At 45.2% G+C, this 22,269-nt stretch overlaps 1 protein-coding gene across 7 annotated transcripts in view; it reads left to right on the plus strand.

Moving 5' to 3' along the window:
* The window catches only part of LOC125644845 (aldehyde oxidase 2-like), a 113,223-nt gene that overhangs the window by 77,532 nt on the left and 13,422 nt on the right, over positions 1-22,269 (plus strand). For 4 of the 7 annotated variants that reach the window (XM_075118054.1, XM_075118055.1, XM_075118056.1 and 1 more), the window contains 10 exons: positions 241-328; positions 2,697-2,783; positions 4,402-4,593; positions 10,876-11,103; positions 12,455-12,550; positions 13,131-13,259; positions 14,151-14,225; positions 15,913-15,965; positions 16,582-16,696; positions 17,819-17,884. In XM_075118054.1, coding sequence (XP_074974155.1) covers positions 241-328; positions 2,697-2,783; positions 4,402-4,593; positions 10,876-11,103; positions 12,455-12,550; positions 13,131-13,259; positions 14,151-14,225; positions 15,913-15,965; positions 16,582-16,696; positions 17,819-17,884 — 1,129 coding nt within the window. Of the gene's footprint in view, positions 1-240; positions 329-2,696; positions 2,784-4,401; positions 4,594-10,875; positions 11,104-12,454; positions 12,551-13,130; positions 13,260-14,150; positions 14,226-15,912; positions 15,966-16,581; positions 16,697-17,818; positions 17,885-18,616; positions 18,783-22,269 lie in introns of those variants that run through there. The other 3 variants (XM_075118057.1, XM_075118059.1, XM_075118058.1) reach the window with 3 other exon arrangements.

Raw genomic sequence — 22,269 nt, forward strand, 5'->3', positions numbered from 1 at the left:
AAAATCTTCCTTTCCCTTCCTGGATGAGCCTAAAATATACCCACACAGTAGTGGACAGTTTGCATTTCAGGGCAATAAATGGTTAATATGAGGTTAATGAGCTCTTGAGAAGCATAGTGGGCCAGTTCATCTCTGGCCTCAGTAAGGTCACACTGGGAAGAATTTGGCCCAATAACTCTATCTTCCTGGTAACTGGCACTGATGGGGCTGATAAAAGTGAGTCTTTTGTGTCTGGTTTAGGACTGGGCGTCCAATCCGCTTTATCCTGGAGCGAGATGAGGATATGCTAATCACTGGAGGCCGACACCCTTTCTATGGAAAATATAAAGTAAGTGGGAGAAGGAAATAGCTCACTGAAATATCTAGCACAAGATCCTCAGGTGGTGTAAATTGGCATAACTTCACTGAAGCTGATGGAACTACAGCAATTGACACCAGTTGAGGATCTGGCCCTTCATTGATTTAGATTTGGGTTTTTAATTTGATCTCTCTTAAATATTATTTCTGTAAACTAGCTATAAAATCAGTGGGTACAAAAATGATTCAAAGAAGAGGAATGAATATCGAGCAAGAATAGACTTGAATGAGCTGAATATTTCTCAGAGGGCTTTCTGCAAAATATATGCACCGTTTGCTTGTCTTATTAATTGTAGCATTATGTTTATATTTATATTGCAGTAGTGTCCAAAGGATCCAGTCAGGATAGGGGGCCCACTGTAGTCTGTGCTGTATAAACATATGAAGAAACATGCTCTCTTCCCCCAGGAGCTTGCAATCTAAATAGAAAGAGAGGCAAATGCTGGAAGAAATGAATGCAATGTACAAGCAAAATAATCAGGGCAGTGTCTGGTCAATGTCATGTTAGTTCCTTCTGTTTCTTTTTGGTTTGTTTAAAAGATACTCCTTAGGCATGACCTTTTAACTATAAAACATGATAGTAGGAAAGAGTTGAGGACCAGTTCTGCAATCTTGGTGCACACCAAACTCCTGCTGACTCCACGGGGCACTGGGAACACAGAGACAAGCCCATAAAAATGAATCCACATAATAACGTCTTTGTGTCAAGAAAATTGTGCAGGTAAAATCTACCTGTCTCACCTTTCAGAGATTTTTGAATAAGAAGGGAAAAAAAAAAAAAGCTCAAGTGTTTCAGTGGATTGATACTCTCTCTCATTAAAGAGAATATGGACCCAGTCCTCCTGTCCTTGTACAGGCAAAGTTTCCATTAAGTCAGTGGGACCTTTGCCTGAGTAAGGACTGCAGGGTCAGGGCCCATGTGGAGGATTCTAACTTGAGAGAACTACCGTTGCTCCAAAGGCAATTTCCTTTCTTAGGTCCTCACTCTTCAGAGTAGAGAGTCTCTAATAGGGTGTTCTTGCTGCCACTCCCCAAAGCATACTAAAATGTTTATGATTGGGCATGTGTTCTGCCTTCCCAAGAATGTAGTATCCATCTTTGTAAGTGTATTTCATTATCAATAATAATTATTACAGCTTCCCCTCCAAAACCTATGGTTCCCAGGAGGTTAAAACAATTATATTGAACAGGAACATTATAAATGAGCACTGCAACAGGCTACATCTATAATGTGAGCTTGGGGTGTGATTTCCAGCTCGGGAATCACACTGGCTTTAAAGAGTATAAATAGTAGTGCAGCCACGGGCGGCTGCACTGGCAAGTACATGCTGACAGCATTCAGGCAGGTTTGTGCTCGTCATGGCCAAGCTGCGCTGCCACTGTGCCTACGCTACTATTTACACTCACACTCGCTGTCATTAAGCTAGCACAAGTGTCTGCACACGCCCCTAGCTCGTAATGTAGCCATAGGCCTCTCAGGATATCTAAACCCACCACCCACAATTTTCATCAGGCTGTCACAGTAGAAAAAGGCAGCTGGCAAAGGGCAAATAACTGTAATCAATTAAATAGCTCCCTGTGCAGCAGACTAGTGCATGATCAAGAAAAACATAGATCTAGATATGTGCTGAGTAATAAAGAGCCTTGACCATGAGTCAAAATTTTCCCCTTTGGCCAGCATCTTCCTATGAAGGTCAGGATTGGTTTTCAAACAGATGGAAATCTGTGCTTTTATTCATTGGGCCTGAGAGAGAGCGTGAGAATGACTCTGTAGTCTGGTGGTCTGGTCACTCCCTCACCTGGGAAAGGGAACCGTCAGTTTCCCGGCCCTGCTCCAATGACTATTTAACTATTTGTACAAAGTGGAACAACTTCAGCAGGAGAGATTGAGAGCCCCACCCAAGAATACCCCATACCCCAGTGGCTATGAGCAGTCACCTGCAATGTGGGAGACCAGGCTAAAGTCCCTGCTCCAAATGTGAAGACTTTAGCCTGGTCTCCCACATACCAGGTGAGTGCTCTAACTACTATGTATAAGGGGAACCAGTGTTTCTCCTCAGTTTTGTGAATGATGCCTACATCCCCTTGCAAATCTAACCCAAAAGTTTATTATTTTGGCCTAAACTATATGGCAAATTTGTATAGAATTCACAGATCGTTTCTGACAACCTGAAACTGCATTTTTCAGCAAATACACTACATGTCTGAAATGTTTTGCCAAGTTCTAGTTCAAAAGTCTGAGCATCGTGTTTAACTTGTATGCAGGTTGGTTTAGTTACAAAGTGCAAGTGTCATAAATGACCGAAAAGACCTCTAATGTGTTGGTTACAATGTTACAGGTAGGATTTACAAATGATGGTAGAATCACAGCTGCAGATATTGAGTCCTACATTAATGCTGGATGTACTCTAGATGAGTCTGAACTGGTAAGTTCTTCTAATCTGGTGGTAACTTCACTGGCCACAAAACAGAAGGAAAATGTCCTGAACAGACTTATTTATGATAAGAGTCTACTTTTATTAAGTACGACTTTCTGATTGCAGCAGAAATGTATCTGTGGCATGGATTTTTGTTTCAGGAACCCACCAAGGCCTCTGTCTCCTGTCAAGTTTAAAGAACATAGGAAGTACAATTTGTGATTATAGTGAAACCTGCACAAGACCCCATGCCTGTGTAATGAGGCTGGTTCTGGCGGGACCCAACTGAGAGTGCCAATTCAGGACAAATTGCTTAAAGCAGGGCAGTTACAGCCCAAGGCTGGGGTTTCTGTGCACACCAAGGCAAACCAAACCAGCCAAACAGAGAAGACTTTGGTTTTACCCCACTGGCTAACCACAAGTCACAGAAGCAATTCCCTTAGACACTCCAGTTTCCCAGTATCACCACCAGTGCCACTTGTTATGGGGACAAATGGTTATGAAAACCAATACCCCAGTAAAAGAAAAAAGGTTCTCTTGATCCCAAAGGACCAAGCCCCAGACCCAGGTCAATATACAAATCAGATCTTACCCACAAATCACGCTGTTGCCAGTCCTTTAGAATCTAAAATCTAAAGGTTTATTCATAAAAGGAAAGAAATATAGATGAGAGTTAGAATTGGTTAAATGGAATCAATTACATACAGTAATGGCAAAGTTCTTGGTTCAGGCTTGCAGCAGTGATAGAATAAACTGCCGGTTCAAATCAAGTCTCTGTTGAACATCCACATCTTGGATGGGTCTTTCAGTCCTTGGTTCAAAGCTTCAGTGTAGCCAAGTTCCTCCAGAGGTATAAAGCAGGATTGAAGACAAGATGGAGGAGCTGCAGCAGCTTTTTATATTCTCTTGCCATGCGGTCTTTCTTTGTTCCAAAGACAAGCTGTCCATCACATGGCATGGAAAAACCTCAGAGTTCTGTCCATAGGCATGTCCCTGCATACCTTGCTGAGTCCCAAGGCGTGTCTGCCTTCTCTCAATGGGTCAGTTGTATGGCTGATGGTCCTTAATGGGCCATCAAGCAGGCTAGGCAGAGCTGACACCAACTTGTCTGGGGTGTCACCCAGAAGCATAGTATAAGTTTGAAATACAGACAGTATAGAGCCAATATTCATAACTTCAACTATAAAAATTATACACATATACAGATAATATAATCATAACCAGCAAACCATAACCTTGTCTTAGACACCTCATTTGGCCCCCTGTATAAGATTTGGTGCCACTACAGGACCTTGGTTGCAACAATGATCTGTATGGTCCCAGTTCAAGTCAATAACGTCACAGCCTGTTACGTAACTTCCTAGCTGCTTAAACCACCCTACAGTCTGTGCTGATTCTTTCCTCACTCACACTTGTTTTACACTAATGTAACTCCACTGACTTCAAGAGAGGTAGTCTTGATTTACTGTAAGCAGCAGCAGAATAATCAGACCCCCTGAATATAACTCTGCTCCACCTTTAAGCAACCAAATTTTGTCAGTCCCTTGTGTGGTTTCCTAACACAGGTTTCACTGTAATTGTAAAGGCAAAGAAACCACTTTAACAGAGATAATCTCTCCTACTACAGGTAATTGAGTATGTTGTGCTAAAAACAGATAATGCTTACAAGATCCCTAACCTCCGAGTCCGGGGACGCGCCTGCAAGACGAACTTGCCATCAAACACAGCGTTCCGAGGATTTGGCTTTCCACAATCGGGTTTGTTTACAGAATCCTGGATAGCGACGGTGGCAACCCAAACTGGCTTGCCACATGAGAAGGTAAATGAACTCAATTTAACAAATAAAATGAGACATAACAGGGGTCTGCTTCTACTCCTGCTCCCAAGTCAAAGGCAAAACTCCTATGGCAAAAGTATGGTGAGCCAGACCTTCACAAGCTCTTTCTATTGAAGTAGTTCATATTGTGCCAGATCCCACCATCTTTCCTCGTGCTAAATAGTACCTTTACTGATATCAGTGGGACTGTTCAGGGAGTAATACACTATACAGTGACAAGAAGAAAAGGAGTACATGCATCCGATGAAGTGAGCTGTAGCTCATGAAAGCTCATGCTCAAATAAATTTGTTAGTCTCTAAGGTGCCATAAGTACTCCTTTTCTTTTTGCGAATACAGACTAACGCGGCTGCTACTCTGAAACCTATACAGTGACAGAATCTGTCAATGGAAGTTTATTTCTTCAATTTGAAGTCTCCACCCGCTGTGGTCAGCTCCAATCACTATAATAGAGTCTCTGCCTTCTCCATCCAGTCAGGTGTCTCTAGTTGCCTAACTGACATCTTCTCCTGAACATCTGGCTGTTGCCTGAAATTCCAACTGTGCTTCTCATCATTCCTACTAACCCTCCTCCCCCATCTCCATTCTTTGTCTTCATCAACAACTCCAATCACCCGGTCCTATAATCTTAGTATCAAACTGATTCTTCTTTTAACTTGTCCCCTCATATCTAGACTCTCACTAATTCCCTTTCCTTCTCTTTCTTTGATATCACTTATATCTACCCTTTCCTCCTAGTACCCACTAATAAAGTCATTGTCCATGCCCTGGTCACCTCTTGCCTTGATTAACATGTCCCCATCCTGTCTGGCCTGCACCCCGCCTCTAGTCTGTGGAATGTATGGCTGATAAAGTAATTTTCCTTTCCCAGGATTCCAACAATGTTGCCTTCTTCTTCAAGTGTTGTCCCTGTGAGTGCTCCACTTCAGGTGTCGGTGCGTCCTGGCACCGTTGGATTGGAGATTTTTGGTAGCAGCTCTTGGTCAGGACATGTGTGCACAGTAGCTGTCTCGTGGCAGCGTTGGAGTCTCATCTAGCACGAGCACAGCCCAAGCCCTTTCGGTTCCTTCTCAACCATCCTCAACTGCAGACAGAGCTCGGGGCAGTGCAGTGTCTTCTTCCCCTGTAGACAGAAAAAAGAAAAATATTAGTTAGATATTTTAGATAAGTTAGCTATAGTTCGGAGTTAGTAGTTAACTTGTTAAAAAAAATTATATTTTTATCCTCCTGCTCCTTTTGGAGCACTCCCTCAGACATGCCTGGTCCCCAGGCTTTAAAAGATGCGGCTCCTGCTGAGAAGAGATGCCAAGAGCTGACTAAAAGAAAAGGAGTACTTGTGGCACCTTAGAGTCTAACCAATTTATCTGAGCATAAGCTTTCATGAGCTACAGCTCACTTCATCGGATGCATACTGTGGAAAGTACAGAAGATATTTTTATACACACAAACCATGAAAAAATAGGTGTTTACCACTACAAAAGGTTTTCTCTCCCCCCACCCCACTCTCCTGTAACACAACCACAGCAATTGTAATGCACAGAGCCTCATGGCTTCTGTCTTCTGGCATCCCAAAAGAACTGCAACTCAAGGTGCCAGACCTCCCCTTCGACAAAGACAAACTATTCTCATCGAAGACTGATGAGGTGCTGCACTCCATGAAAGACTCACGTGCGACACTCTGCACACTGGGCATTTACACACCACCTGCTAAAAGAAAGCTCTACCAACCTTCCCACCGCTCTAAAGACACACCATTTAGTCACCAGAATGCTAGACCGTACAACAACAGACAGAGAAACAGAACACGATGACACCAACCAGCTTAACCCCAATCAACAGCCACCATTTACTAAGCAACAATTTTGAACAGTTGGTCGAGGGTCTGAGAGACCTTCCCCTCAAGACAGTGCCACTTTGCCCATTTGGCCATTGACTGAGATCTTTTACCAAGCATGGGAGTCCATCACGAAGGACTGCTGGGTCCTAGAGATCATACGATTGGGCTATGCCATCCCCTTTATTTCTTGCCCAACTACCCAACCCACTTCCTGGTCTCTCTTCAGGGACCCTTCTCACGAGCACCTATTAAGGCAAGAAGTACAACATCAATTGCAACTAGGTGCCCTGGAAAGAGCTCCTATTCCCACAATTTTCTGACCCAAAAGAAAAACTGAGGATGGTGACCCATACTAGACCTACAAAAACTCAACAAGTTCCTTTGCTCCCAGAAATTCAAGATGGTCACATTAGGCACGATAATCCCAGTGCCGGAACAGAGGGACTGGTTTTCAGCCCTCGACCTACAAGATGCATATTTCCACATTACCATTCACCCAATTCACAGACTATTCCTCCGATTGACAGTAGGACACAAGCACTACCAATGCAGGTTGCTTCCATTTGGACTGTTCACTGCACCGAGGGTCTTCTCCAAAACCCTTACAGTTGTTGCTGTGCACCTGCGTAAGCAAGGGATCGTGTTTTTCCCGTACCTAGACAACTGCCTTCTGAAAGGCCCCAATTGGATAGCAATGACAGAAATCGCCCAATGGACTACTGCCCTCTTCCAAACCCTAGGGCTGCAATTGAACATACAAAAGTCAACATTAATACCCACACAACAACTAGACTTCATTCAGTTCAATGAGCACATCTATTCAGTTCAAGCCAGAGTGTGTCTACCGCAGACCAGATTTCTGGGAATAAAAAATCTCATAGAGACAGTTTACACCAGTTCATGAACCACAGCAAGAATCTGTCTACAGCTGTTAGGACACATGGCAGGCACCACATTCGTGGTAAAGTATGCCAGACTACACCTGAGCTGTATCCAAGGTTGGCTGACTTCAGTATACAAACCCATCAAACACAGCCTGAACAAGACTGTAACACCACCTCCAGAGCATAGGTGATGGAACTAGGGGTGCTCGGGGTGCTGCAGCTCCCCCTGGCTTGAATTGGTTTCCATTATATACTGAGTTTACAGTTTGATTCGGTGCCTCTCAGCACCCCGACTATAAAAATTGTTCCAGCACCCTTGCTCTCGAGGTACTAGAATCCCTTCAGTGGTGAACAAAGCAGGAGAATCTCTGCTCAGGGATCCCCTGTTATCAAGAACCACCCTCAGTTATGATCACAGCACATTCCTCCTTGATAGGTTGGGGCACACACCTTGATCATCATACAATCCAAGGCAGATGGTCACTAGCGGAGACACATTTCCATGTCAACTTACTGGAACTCAGAGAGGTACAGAATGCCTGCCTCCATTTCCTTCCACTCATAAAGAACAAGACTGTAATGGGCATAGGCACCAACTTCTCCCGGCGCCAGTGAGTGCTCGACACCCCCCCTCCCGCTCTGACCCCCTCCCAACTCCACCCCTGCCCCACCCCCATTCCAACCCCTTCCCCAAAGTCCCCACCCCCTCCCTGTCCCCATTGGACTCCTTCCCCAAATTCCCGCCCCGGCCCCGCCTCTTCCCCTGAGCGCGCCACATTCCCGCTCCTTCCCCCTCCCTCGCAGCACTTGCCGCCGTGAAACAGCTGTTTTGCAGTGGCAAGCACTGGGAGGTGAAGTAGGGACATGGCACACTCAGGGGAGGAGGCGGAGGTGAGCTGGGACGGGGAGCTTGGCTGCCAGTGGGTGCAGAGCACCCACCAATTTTTCCCCATGGGTGCTCCAGCCCCGGAGCACCCACGGACTCAGCGCCTATGTGTATGGGTGATGATGGACAATATCGCATGCATGTTCTATATCGACTGATGAGGGGGAGCACGATCCCACTCCCGATGTACTGAGGCCATAAAACTATGGAACTAATGTATTCATCACCACATCGACATCTCAGCCTCTTACCTTCCCAGATGTCAAAATACCACAGTGGACATTCTAAGCAGATGGCTCTCACAGGAACATGAATGTGAAATACAGTCCTACAAAATATATTTCAACGATGGGGGTTTCCCACCATCGACCTATTTGCTACATCTCAGAATCACAAATGTCCGTTATTCTGTTCAAGAGCGGGATTAGGACCTCAATCCTTAGGGGACCCTTTTTTCCTCACATGGGACACAGCGCTCCTATATGCATTCCCACCAATCCCTAGTGTCCTACACAAGATACAGAACGACAATGCCAAAATCATACTAATAGCCCCAGCGTGGCCCAGACAGACCTGGTACATGACAGTTTGGGCTCCATGAACTCTCCCATTGAGACCAGATCTCCTCTCATAAGCCAACGGTCAGATCGTCCATCCAAACCTGGAGAAACTCCATCTGAAAGTGTGGCTTCTTCATAGTTCCAACAACACGAATTAACCTGTTCGGAACAAGTCAAATGTGTTATTGAATAGCAGACATACATCCACACGCAATACTTACCTGCAAAAATGGAAAAGATTCTCCATCTGGAGTCAGAACCAACAAATCACTCCCAACACTATACCGCTGTCACTAGTGCTAGAATACCTCTTAGAGCTAAAGAACTCAGGACTATCCACGAGCTCTATTAAAGTACATCTTGCCGCGATCACCGCTTTCCATCATAAATTCGATGGATTCTCGGTATTTACACACCTGACCACCAAACGGTTTCTCACTGGCATACAGAATCTCTACCCAGAAGTATGCCAACCCATGCCCACTTGAGACCTAAACCTAGTTCTCAAAGGCCTTACTGGACCACCCTTTGAACCACTGGCCACTTGCAGCACCTCTCAAAGAAGGTGGCATTCTTGGTTGCTAGATGAGTGAGTGAGAGGTGTTCTTATGGCTAATTCACCATATACTATCTTCTTTAAAGACCAGATCACATTGATACCTCACCCCAAATTCTTCCCCAAAATTGCTTCACCCTTCCATATCAGCCAACATATTCATCTCCCCACATTCTATCCCAAACCACACGGAAGAACACAGGAGGCCATGTTAAACACTCTAGATGTTTGACGAGCAATAGCATTTTACCTGGATAGAACTAAATTTTTCCACAAATCTCTGAGACTCTTCGTCTTGACAACATGATCCAAGGGCTTTGCTATATCTATGCAGATACTATCTAAGTGGATCTCGAGCTGCATCCGCTTAGGTTAACAAACAAATAAGACAGAGCCATTCTACCCAAACCATGGCAGCATCCATTGATTTTTCTGAACAATGTACTCATCTCGGAGATCTGCAGAGAGCTGCTACATGGGCCTCAGAACATACGTTCATTAACCACTACACAATTACACAAGACTCACAAGCTGATGCCATACTGGGTGTAATGGTCCTCTCCTCCACTATACCTACAACTCCAACGTCCCCCCAACTATCGTGGACACTACTCTACGATCACCTGAAGTGGAGCACCCACAGCACTCGAAGAAGAGATGGTTACTCACCTTGTGCAGTAACTGAGGTTCTTTGAGATGTGTCCCCCAGTGTGTGCTCCACTACCCACCCTCCTCCCCTCTACTTTGGAGTTCGATACAAGCACTCTATGGTAGGGAGGGAACTGAAGGGCTCAGGCCACGTGCACGCTAGACAAGACTCCAACAGTACTGCAAGACGGCTACTGTGCATGCACGTCCCGACAGAGCACTGCTACCGAAAATCTCCAATCAACAGTGCCGGGATGCACCGACACCTGAAGTGGAGCACCCGCAGGGACACACATCTCGAAGGTGAGTAACCCTCTCTTCTCCCTACCTCTTCCCCCCACTGACTTTCTGCCCTTTACCACATCCCTTGCAAGCTTTTTGGCCTCACCTACAAGGCCCACGCAACCTTACCCTGCCCTGTATTTCTACTCTCATTTCCCTATCCCACTGCCTATGCCCTTCCCAGCTCCCAGGCCTTGCTCCACCCTTTGCTTCCTTTTCCTGCTCTCAGCTTTGTGCTTTCTATAAAGCTGCATCCTACCCCTATCAGAATCTATTTCTCTGCCATGAGACTTCTCTTTCTTCCTTCAACTCCCCTCTTCAAGCAGCCCCTCCTCCTTTTCTCTAATCATTAATAATCCTCTCATCCTTCCCAGGGCTGTTGTCATGTGTTTGGCCTGATACTGCCTTACTTACACTGAGCAGTACTTACACATCTGTGTACTCCCATTGAGACTACTCTGGTACATAAGTACTACTTGATGTGAGTAAGGCTGACAGAATCAGGCATTTCAATTACCAGTTCTTTAGGGCAGGGAATGTGTCATTAAAGTGCTGTGTACACTTTTGGCACTACATAAGTATTTTGTATCAACTTATTCACCTTCTTTTTCAGATCAGGGAGATAAACATGTACAAAGGAGTTAATCTAACTCCCTTTAAAGAAGAGCTCGATGCAACAAACCTTGTGAAATGTTGGAAAGAATGTATGGAGAAGTCTGACTACTACAGCAGGAAAACAGCTGTGGAAGAATTTAATAAGCAAAATTACTGGAAGAAGAAAGGGATTGCCATTATTCCTATGAAGTTTTCAGTTGGATTTAATGCTACACTGTACCATCAGGTAAGCTTTGGAAGTGCTGCCTTAAAGAGGTAAGAGCTCCAGCATTCTTAAAGTATAAGAGGAAACACAGCTGTCAAGGAAAGGGGAAGGAGGAGGGAGAGACACAAACACACCTTGGTATCTAATATGATAGACCCAAGTCTCATCCACAGTTCCTTTCAGAAGGAATGTGCCAGATCTATGTACTTGCTGTCCTCTCTATAGCAACTGCTATAACCACTCAACCACACTCTCCTCTCATAGCCAGGAGTAGAACTGTGGATTCCTGATTCCAGCATTCTACTTCCGTCTAGCAAATGATTGTGTAACTCACTAGCAAAATGTGTATCGTGCTGCTTCTAGTGGCTTGCCCACAATAAGCATAACAACTATGTCTGTAGCTGAAGCAGTAGAGGCTTGTGCTGGGGATCTGAAGGTTCAAACCCTGCTGATGATCTTTGTGGGGTTCCTTATAGCTGCATGTGATATAAATGTTTGATTTTTTGCAGTTTTGCTTTATGTAAATTACATCGTCACAAAATATCCTTTACAATAGGTTTGATATTCTTAAACAATCCCAAAATATTCTAATCTATGAGTTACAGTGCAATGCACAACAAAATCCAGGTGTTTCACATTTCACTCATTTCAGTTGCTTGTGTCACAAATTGGCAAGTTTGCAGGTTGAGAGCTCTGAGAGAGTTTCAGATAATTCACCCCACAATGGTTACAGTAAAAGAACATCGAGGCTGTGAGTTACATACACAAAGGGGGAAATTCACCCTTGTGCAGAGGATCAGTACAAGACAAGACACCATTAAGTTCACCTAAGGTCTCAAAATAAGGCTTAAATAGGATTTAAGTAGTTCCTTGATCTTGTGCTGAGTTTCTGCATGGGGTGAATTTCAACCTACCTTCCACAAGGACCAGCAGCCCACCATCAAACACGGCTTCCTCCTCCTCTGATTGGGAATGAGAGAGAAATGGAGTTTGATGTTAAAAATACTTCACAACAGAAGTGAGATGACTATTCTCTGTCGCCCAGTTTCACAAAGATAAAAAAAACTGTCAAAAAAATTAAAAAATTAATTGTTGACACGAATGATTGCAGTCCTTGCAGAACTCCAATTAACAATAAACTATTTAGCTAAATGGCTCTTCATCCTAAATTGCTAACTGCAAGAAGCTTGCTGTTGTCAGGCAGCTGGAGGACTCTCTCACCCTCTTAACAACACCCAGATTGCTGTGCCCTCTGGGAAAGAAATCTGATTCCATCCCTGCTCTTGTTGGTACATCCCCTTGTTAAAAAGGTTTATTATGTTAGCGTCAGCCTTAATGAATTAAACAACAATTTTCTGTCCGTTTTTCTTAGGCTGCAGCTCTGGTCCATATCTATACAGACGGGTCTGTGCTGTTGACTCATGGTGGAATTGAACTGGGACAAGGAATTCACACCAAGATGTTGCAGGTTAGACATGAATTAACCATTTGAGTGAAGATGAAAATACAAGAAAGATATTCATGAGATTGCATTAGTAGAGAAGGCGAATGGCACTCAGCGGTTCTGCAGGGAAACTCTACAACAGCCAAGGTCAGGATGGAGGCTCAGGCCGAGGTTTATGTTGTGTGACTGCTTTTGAATTACAGGTAAAGCCAGACTTCAGGAAGGGGTAAGTTCAGAGACTAATGCCCAGATCCATAAAGGTATTTAGGCACCAAATGTACAACACAACAGATGACAAGGACCCAAAACGAGGGGGGGGAACAAATTATTCATGCAGGAAACTAAAATGATGTGGCTTCAGTGTAAATAGCTATTCCCAGCTGTCTCCACGTCTTATTAAGGCAGTTATATGCATGTCATCAGGGTAGATCTGTAAAAAAAAACTGAAGCTGAATAAGGTTCTAGTTCTTGGCATTGTCAAAGTAACCCTGGCCATCCCCTATCAAGTTTAGTCTTGAGTAGACATAGCAATGCCAGTGCTCTTTTTCTTGAGTCAGCACTATTTGCTCTCAGTGGGACTGGATATAGTTTTGTTTACTTACAGATTGCCAGCCGTGAATTGAAGGTACCATTGTCATATGTACACTTTTGTGAAACAAGCACAATAACTGTGCCTAATGCGATTGTCACAGCAGGATCGATTGGGTCAGACGTCAATGGGAAAGCAGTCCAGGTTACATTTTTTATGAATTATTACTATTTTTATTGCTTCTTTCAAATGACACATATCACTCTGAACGTTTGCACCTTATTCATCGTTGTAGTTTCTGAGCACCAATAGTAAAGCATATTAGTATCCTCACCTGAGTCTCTCTTGCTTGTTTGTCACATGAGCAGTTTAAGGCAGGGCAAATTACTGAACTAGTACTAGCTCACAACCTTTTTCCTCTCTGCTTTCCTGTATCAGATCTAAAGATACTTGTGCAGGATTTAGTAAGAGGAATCGACTGGTCCTCATATCACCATGGATACTTAAACATAAGCTGATAAAAGAGTCCAGGGTATATTTCATGTGCATCTGGTGATGTGATTACTGTCAGAATGAAACACCTTTACCTTTTTATGTACTTTGGGCCTGATCCTGGTGACACTACTGTAAATTGACCAAAGCTAGTGACATTATATCGGTGTAAAATCAGTAGGAGATCAGAGCCAGGCTCTTTGTCTTCTACTTGGTGATGGCTTCAGGTAAACATGGATGTGCAAATGGGCTAGTTTCACCAGGACAGACACCAGTGCTGCTCATTGATAAGCACTGCTTTTGTGGCTGGCCAGGTAGCAGAACACAGAAGAGGGGTTTAGATGTTCGTGAGGAGTAATGGAATGATGGTACTCAGAATGACTCTCTGACACAAATCAAACTCACCTCGAACAGCCTTTGGTCGAAGGCAGCATGGAGCAAAAGTGGGTAGAGGTGGACTGGAGGGATACCTGGTTAGGTATCAGTGCCATATTAAAGGCTATAGTGTTTTGAAATTTCAAAGCAGATGTTGCTGCTGCTGCTGTTGTTGTTGAATTCATCTTCTTTTCTCTGTTCATTGTTTCCCATCTCTCTCCTCTCCAGAATGCTTGTCAGATTCTTCGGAAACGCCTGGAGCCCATCATTAATAAAAACCCCAAAGGGAAATGGGAGGACTGGGTCAGTGCTGCTTTTTACATGACTATAAAAAAACATGGGCTAGGGTGTGGGCTGATCAGTCTTGGGCTACACTGTGGCATCTAGCAACAGCCCTGAGTAGGGAGCAGTGTGGAGCCCACTGCCCCAGGGGGAGCTCAGGAGGGATTGTGCCTCAGGATGGATGGTGCAGCCTGCTCCCCCTGACATGACCGGCAAACTCCTGAGATTGTCCCTGGCCCTTGCATGGAGTGCCCTTGTGCTGTCCTCTCCTATGTATTCAGGTAGGGGCCAGGAATAACCTGGCCTTATATGGGAATGGGATAGGAGTTCAGGAGTGTTGTCCATGTATATAGCAGCATAGATGCATCAGCTGTGCCATATTCATCAGAAATCAGTCTTGAAATGGGAGGCCATGCAGCACTATTCGGAAGGGGATGGTGGTAGCTGTGACTGTATTCCTACATTTAACCCTGTAAAAATCACACTGTTCTATTTAGTGATGACAAAACATTTATTAATGGATGTACTGACGTATAATGACCATTACCAAAATCTCCAGAACACCATGTCGTCATCATTCTGTCCATTGCAGAATGAAGTCCTCACCAGAGGGCTACAGTCCAAAGCACCTCTCCCCTGGAATAGGTTTGGCTAGTTAGGCCTGCACAGGATACCACTTCATCTCTCCATCCCTGCTGCTGGCTGCCATGGATACATCTACCTTATTGGTGTCCATTACACCAAGATCAGCTTTCTCCTTCCTCTTCCTGCAGCATTTTCCAGTACATCACTACTGTACCATTGTCATAAACTTCAGGCTGTTCTTTGCCAAAGCTTTCCTTCTAATCCTTTTGTAACTGCCTTCCCATGCAGTGTTAACCACACCTACTTTATCTTCTTGGCAAGTGCCTGAATATCTGTCCCCTCTGACACAAGTACCTAATAAAAACCCACTTCTCTTTAAACTAAGATGCAATTGGTTCTGCATGATTGTTCAGGCTTCTAAATTATTAGTAGCAGAAAATATTTCTAGTGTGGCAGTGCCTAAAGTCCCCCATCAGGATTAGGGCCCCATTGTGCTGGGTGCTGTACAAACCTAGAAAAGAGACGCTCCCTGCCCTGCGGGGCTAACAGGCTGAAGAATGCTCCTCATACATACTTTAGGGGAGGATTTTTACTGGTTTGAAATAGAGTGTATAAGATTACTTATTATGATTTCTTCTGATTTTAATTCATTAATTAACCACTACACTGAAATTAGTAGGGTTATGGGTTTGTATCAATGTACATAAACATTTTCTGATTAATGCTGCTGAAAAGCATGAAGATATTTGCTAACTGTGGTAAAGTCCAGTGAGAGTAGTATGGTCTAGTAAGTAGGGTGAGAACTGAGAATGAGCAGTTCTAAATTCTAATTCTGGCTCTGGTGCTGACTCCCTCTGTCACCACCGGCAAGTCACTAGGCCTGGTCTGTGTTTAGAAATGAACTTATTTAAAATGTTACACCAGCACAACCCCCTAATGCAGATGCAGTGAAACTGATTTAAATTGTGCTAAATGCAGTAACTTCCATTCTCTATCGTTTGGGTTTCTGCTGTCCCATTCTGCATCCTAGTGCTCCTCACTGTTACTTTTCTTTTTAAAACATATTTTTTTATTTCTTTTCTTAAATTTCTATTCACCTTTAACCTAAATGTACCTATTGCAGATTACTGAAGCTTATGAGCAAAGTGTGAGTCTTTCAGCTACTGGCTACTTCAGGTAAGGAATGCTGTTAGTCTTTCTGAAATGACTGGCATCAAGGATCATAGATGTGGACCTTGGGGGTGTGTCAAATGAGGATAAGAGTCTCCCCTCTCACCCTCCCCAATCCTTTCACTCTCCCCCTTTCCTTCTCTATTGAAGGCCAAATCCTGCACCTAGTGCACAGTTCACAGAAACAGGCTGCATGTTGGGCGATGGCAGGGGCCAGGGAAGGATAAGTCTCCTCCCCAGGCCATACTCACTGGCCACTGCTGCATCTCCCGCCCTGTACTAGGTGCTTGGAAGATGGGGCCATGTAGTTTTCCGCACAGTCTCCCACCATGATGGGATATAGAAAACCTACACTGAGATGTGTTCCATGATGCCTAGGAGTCTGGGCCACCTTCTGGCTCTCCATCTCCTTGTGTGCAGCAGAAACACAGCAGTGCTGCAACACTGAGGGCCTTCTTCACCACAGCCTGTGAAAACAGCTGCCTTGGAGCAGGATATTAACCTGGTCTTTTCATATGATTTCCATGACTATCTGCTCCGCAATTGAGGGTGGGGGGGTGGTGGTGGTGGAGATCAAATGCCATTGCTCACTCAGTCTGAAGGATGCTCTTACTCCCACCAGAGGCTATGTGGTAAATATGAACTGGGATACAGGGGAAGGCCAGGCTTTCCCATATTTTGTTTTTGGAGCTGCTTGTTCTGAAGTGGAGATTGACTGTCTGACAGGAGATCACAAGGTAAATGGTGCCTTTACGTACACATTGGTTAGATTCCTATATGTCTCCCTCCAGAGCTACACTGGTGTAGTTGCTTTTCCTCTTGCTTTTTTCACTGAGAAGAGAGAAATGACATTCATTTCATGTTCTCAAGAAAGTACCAAGATAACTCTAAATGGCTCTGTAATTCTCAATCTCATTTGTTAACATTCTAGAAAGAAGACCTGGTGATAAGTAATGAGACTAAAGATGAGAAAGTCCAATAGAACAGAAGATGACAAAGAACAGTTTAATATAATATAATAAACATAACCACCTTATTTTGTGGCTTTTAAATGAGACCTGATAGACTGAACCTGCCTACAGGGGCCAACTATGCAACAATATATGCCCAGTTAATTAGTAATGATCCCCTATTTCACATGGTTTTATTGAAGCAATCAAAGGCCACATAAAGGGGGCAATGCAGGGGGGCACCAGACAAAGAGCAGCTCCCAAAGGCATTGTTTTTGTGGCATATTGAGACAGGCAGAATGGCTTCAGTGATACTGAGGGAAGCACATTCAGGAGCAGCAACTACCATGCCTCTCACAACTCATTGGAAGTGTCTGCCACCATGGGTGGGGCTATGCTTCCCCCACACCTTGTGTTGCTCATGTCCAGATACCTTCTCCCACCAGTTAGCAGTGCAGTGGGAGCAGACACTTGACTATACCTTCTTCAAGTGTAGCACAGCGGCCACTTGTCTGATTTCCTTCTTCAGGCACAATGCCCCTTGCAGCACTTCTAGACTCACAACCTAACACAGGCACTAGGTAACCACCACAATCCAAACCTTGGGCTTCTACCAGGAGAGCAAGCAACAAGTTCATTCTGGGGCTAATGTTCAGCCTGCTCCTTAACTCAGCCCAGGTGCTAATGTTGCGTTTCAGTTGTCATATGCTCATGGGTGTTCACCAAAACCACTTCAAACAGGTCAATCCAAGGCCTTTGAAGCTTGCTTCTGTGCTTCAGAATAAATCTGCAATACTTTGCTGTCAACATGGAATATTATTTTATGGTGTGGGGTTCGCATTCTTTAAAACCTGCTATTTTTATTGCTTGTAAAGTATGTACCCACAACAGTTTATATTTGTTTAACAGAACATCAGAACAGACATTGTCATGGATGCTTGTTTCAGCATAAATCCAGCTGTAGATATAGGACAGGTATGTACCAGTACTTCCATATGCACTCTTGGCTGTAGATGTTAGTGATAGCTTTTTCTTGCTCCGAAATACTGTCCATTAAAGGAGCCATTCCAGCATCCACGGAAGTCAAGGGGAGACTATCCATTGGCTCTAATAGGTGCTTGATTGGGCTCGGAATTAGGCAATATTTGCTTTTTGTTGCATGTGTTAATGATAACAAGTTAAGTAGCCTGCTACTGCAACATGTTGAACATTTTCTGAAAGGTGATGAGTGACTACAGGTCCTGTAGACTACTCTGGGAATTGAGGCCTTGCAAAAAGCACTGGGCATATCACAGGATTAGGCCACAAATCCCTCTTGTTGTCTTGTCTTCACCCTACACAGAAAGCAAAAATAATTCCTGAAGGCCAGATCCTGGTTCCATTTAAATCAATTGCAATACACTGTTGACTTCAATGGGACCAAGATTTGGCAATAAGTTTTCAGGTAGTGGTAATACATATCAGAAAAATGATTTTTCTTCTAGTAGGGTGGGTGGGTGGTTGTTAGTTTGTTTTTAATATCCTTCCCATGCCAATGTTGGCACACAGCAGGGAAATCAGTCTCTTCCATTCCTCTCTGTCATTTACTGCTACTTCCATTTGCTCTGGTGTTGAGATTGACTATCTTGCCATCCATGCTAAGGGTTCTTCTTAAAGTTTCTTTTGGAAACCCTCATTTCCTCACACCAGTTGGTTTCCACTTGACAGTTAATGTGGGAGTCCGTGTGTTGGCATCTAGAGTATACGTCCCAGATATGTCCCCTGCTTCCTTCTGATTCTGGTGGAAATGAGCTGCTGGTTGGTGATTTCTCAGATCTCTTCATTGGTGATGATGACTTTCCACCCAATGCCAAGAATCTTTCATAGAGACAAGGTGGGTCAGGTAATAGCTCTTATTGGACCAATTTCTGTTGGTGAGAGAGACAAGCTTTTGAGCTTACACAGAGCTCTTCTTCAGGTCTGGGAAACTAAGGCCATGTCTCCTCTACACAGTTAAGTCAACATAAGGCAGCTTACGTCGACCTACCTGTGGAGGTGTACACACTGCAATGCTCCTCCTGCCAATTTAACTCTCCTGCTACACCGACATGATAAAACCACCTCAATGAGAAGCATAGCGCTTAGGGCGATACAGTTAGAGTGACGCGATGTCAGTGTGGACACAGTGTTGCTGACGTCGCCCTAAGTGGCCTCCAGGAGGTGACCGCTCTGGTCACTGTTTTGAACTCTGCTGCCCTGCAACCAGGTTTCATGCAGACATGCATCCCTCCCCTTTAAAAGCCCAAGGAAGTTTTGAAATTCCTGTTTGTGGAGAGCTCACATAGCTATTGCCCAGCTGAGCATTCAGTAAACATGCTGCTGCCTGGAGTACACGGGAGGTGGTGGATCTCCTGGGTCTGTGGGGAGAGGAGGCTGTACAGGCATAGCTCCGCTCCAGCCACAGGAACTTGCTCAGGGCCTGGAGGAGAGAGGCTGTGATTGGGACATGCAGCAGTGTCGTCTAAAAAGATCAAAGAGCTGTGGCAGGCATAGTAGAAGGCAAAGGAGGCTAATTGTCCCTCTCGTGCAGAGCTGCAGACATGCCGCCTTTACAAAGAGGGGGATGGGGTCAGAGTGTTGGTATGGATGGGGGGCTGGTCAGGTGAGCAGTCAGGGTGGGGGCTGTGTGGGAAGGGTGGAGCTGGGGTCAGAATGGTGGTATCTGGGTAGGGGACCGGTGGGAGGAGCAGTCAGGATGGCGGTCAGGGTGCTAAGCCTCAGGCTGTGGGAAAAGAGGGCGTGGTTTTCAGGAAGAATTAAAAGAAACAAAATTAAAACTTTCCCTGGACAAGTAAAAACAACACCACTGGCATTCACTTTTTCATATCAATGTCAACTGCGCAGCATTAAATTATTGATGGAGGGAGGAGGTAGCACGGTGCAAACAAAAAATGCCAGACTCTGCACGCTATAGCAATACACATTACTGCGGCTCATTGTTAAAATGCTCCTTCAAGGCCTCCCTCAGCCGAATAGCTTCCCCCGTTGAGCTCCTCTTATAGCCAGGGCCATCCCTAGCTATTTTGGTGCTCTGTGCAGCCCCTCCCCCCCACGGGGGGGCTGTGTGGGGCCCCAGGCCTCTGCAGGGGGAGGGGGGGCTGGCCCCAGCCCTCTGTGGTGTGGGGGGGCCCGCCCCTGGCCTCTGTGGGGTGGGGCTGGCCACTTCCTGTCCAGGCCCCAGCCTGCTCCACTCCCCTGGCTCCCAGGCTTGGAGGGCAGGGGGGAACCACCCCCCAGGACTCACCGGCAGCGTAGCTGGGAAGTGGGGGCGGGAAGAGCAGGGACGGGAAGAGGTGGGGCTGGGGCTTTGGGGAAGTGGTGGGAAGAGGCGGGGCTGGGGCTGGGGGAGCATGCAGCTGCACAGGGCACCAGAAAATGTAGTGCCCCAAATTTCCTGGTGCCCTACGCAGCTGCGTACTTTGTGATTGGGTAAGGATAGTCCTGCTTATAGCCTTGTGTTCATAACACACAGCACAATACTGAAGAGCAGTGCAGGATCCATGCTTTCTGACAGGAATGGCTGACTTGCGGTTACCAGGGCACTTGAAAAGCAGCTGGAAACCTTGTAGGATGCCCATGGAATGATGGGATTGAGAAAACTGCATCATGTGACTCTGAACCTACCCCTATGAGGAATTGCAAATGCTTCCTAGAACTCCGTGTGGGGCCAGATGCACAGTGGGATAGCTACCCACAATGAACTGCTCTCTCTGTCGATTCAAGAGCTGCTACTGTGAATGTGCTCTGCTAACACAAGGTGTACACTGTGGACATGCAACAGCAGTTTAATTACAGCAGTGGCTGTACATCAACATAACTTGTCGACTTAACTTTGTAGTGTAGCCATAGCCTAACTCTGAGTGTCACTGTTAACTACAAGGTGGAACAGATTCATAGAATCATAGAATATCAGGGTTGGAAAGGACTTCAGGAGGTCATCTAGTCCAACCCCCTGCTCAAAGCAGGACCAATCCCCAACTAAATCATCCCAGCCAGGGCTTTGTCAAGCCTGACCTTAAAAATATCTAAGGAAGGAGATTCCACCACCTCCCTAGGTAACGCATTCCAGTGTTTCACCACCCTCCTAGGGAAAAAGTTTTCCTAATATCCAACCTAAACCTCCCCCACTGCAACTTGAGACCATTACTCCTCGTTCTGTCATCTGCTACCACTGAGAACAGTCTAGATCCATCCTCTTTGGAACCCCCTTTCAGGTAGTTGAAAGCAGCTATCAAATCCCCCCTCATTCTTCTCTTCCGCAGACTAAACAATCCCAGTTCCCTCGGCCTCTCCTCATAAGTCATGTGTTCCAGTCCCCTAATCATTTTTGTTGCCCTCCTCTGGACGTTTTCCAATTTTTCCACATCCTTCTTGTAGTGTGGGGCCCAAAACTGGACACAGTACTCCAGATGAGGCCTCGCCAATGTCGAATAGAGGGGAACGATCATGTCCCTCAATCTGCTGGCAATGCCCCTACATGTACATCCCAAAATGCCATTGGCCTTCTTTGGCAACAAGGGCACACTGTTGACTCATATCCAGCTTCTCATCCACTGTAACCCCTAGGTCCTTTTCTGCAGAACTGCTGCCGAGCCATTTGGTCCCTAGTCTGTAGCGGTGCATGGGATTCTTCCATCCTAATTGCAGGACTCTGCACTTATCCTTGTTGAACCTCATCAGATTTCTTTTGGCCCAATCCTCTAATTTGTCTAGGTCCCTCTGTATCCTATCCCTACCCTCCAGCGTATCTACCTCTCCTCCCAGTTTAGTGTCATCTGCAAACTTGCTGAGGGTGCAATCCACGCCATCCTCCAAATCATTAATGAGGACATTGAACAAAACCGGCCTCAGGACCGACCCTTTGGGCACTCCACTTGATACCGGCTGCCAACTAGACATGGAGCCATTAATCGCTACCCGTTGAGCCCGACAATCTATCCAACTTTTTATCCACCTTATAGTCCATTCATCCAGCCCATACTTCTTTAACTTGCTGGCAAGAATACTGTGGGATACCATGTCAAAAGCTTTGCTAAAGTCAAGGAATAACACGTCCACTGCTTTCCCCTCATCCACAGAGCCAGTTATCTCATCATAGAAGGCAATTAGATTAGTCAGGTATGACTTGCATGATTGTTTAGCATAAGTAGTTAAAACATATTTCAAGGGACCATTCAAGGTTAACAGGCCACCCTCGCCCACCTTGTCTATCCTGGGATCAACAGGGCTACAACAACACTGCTTACAGAATCTTTTATAGGCAATTATTTTCAAAAACATCTAGTTTTCTAACATTTTAGAAGATCCCTAGCTCTTGCAGC

The sequence above is a fragment of the Caretta caretta genome, chromosome 11 (genome assembly GCF_965140235.1).
Source record: "Caretta caretta isolate rCarCar2 chromosome 11, rCarCar1.hap1, whole genome shotgun sequence".
NCBI lineage: Eukaryota > Metazoa > Chordata > Testudines > Cheloniidae > Caretta > Caretta caretta.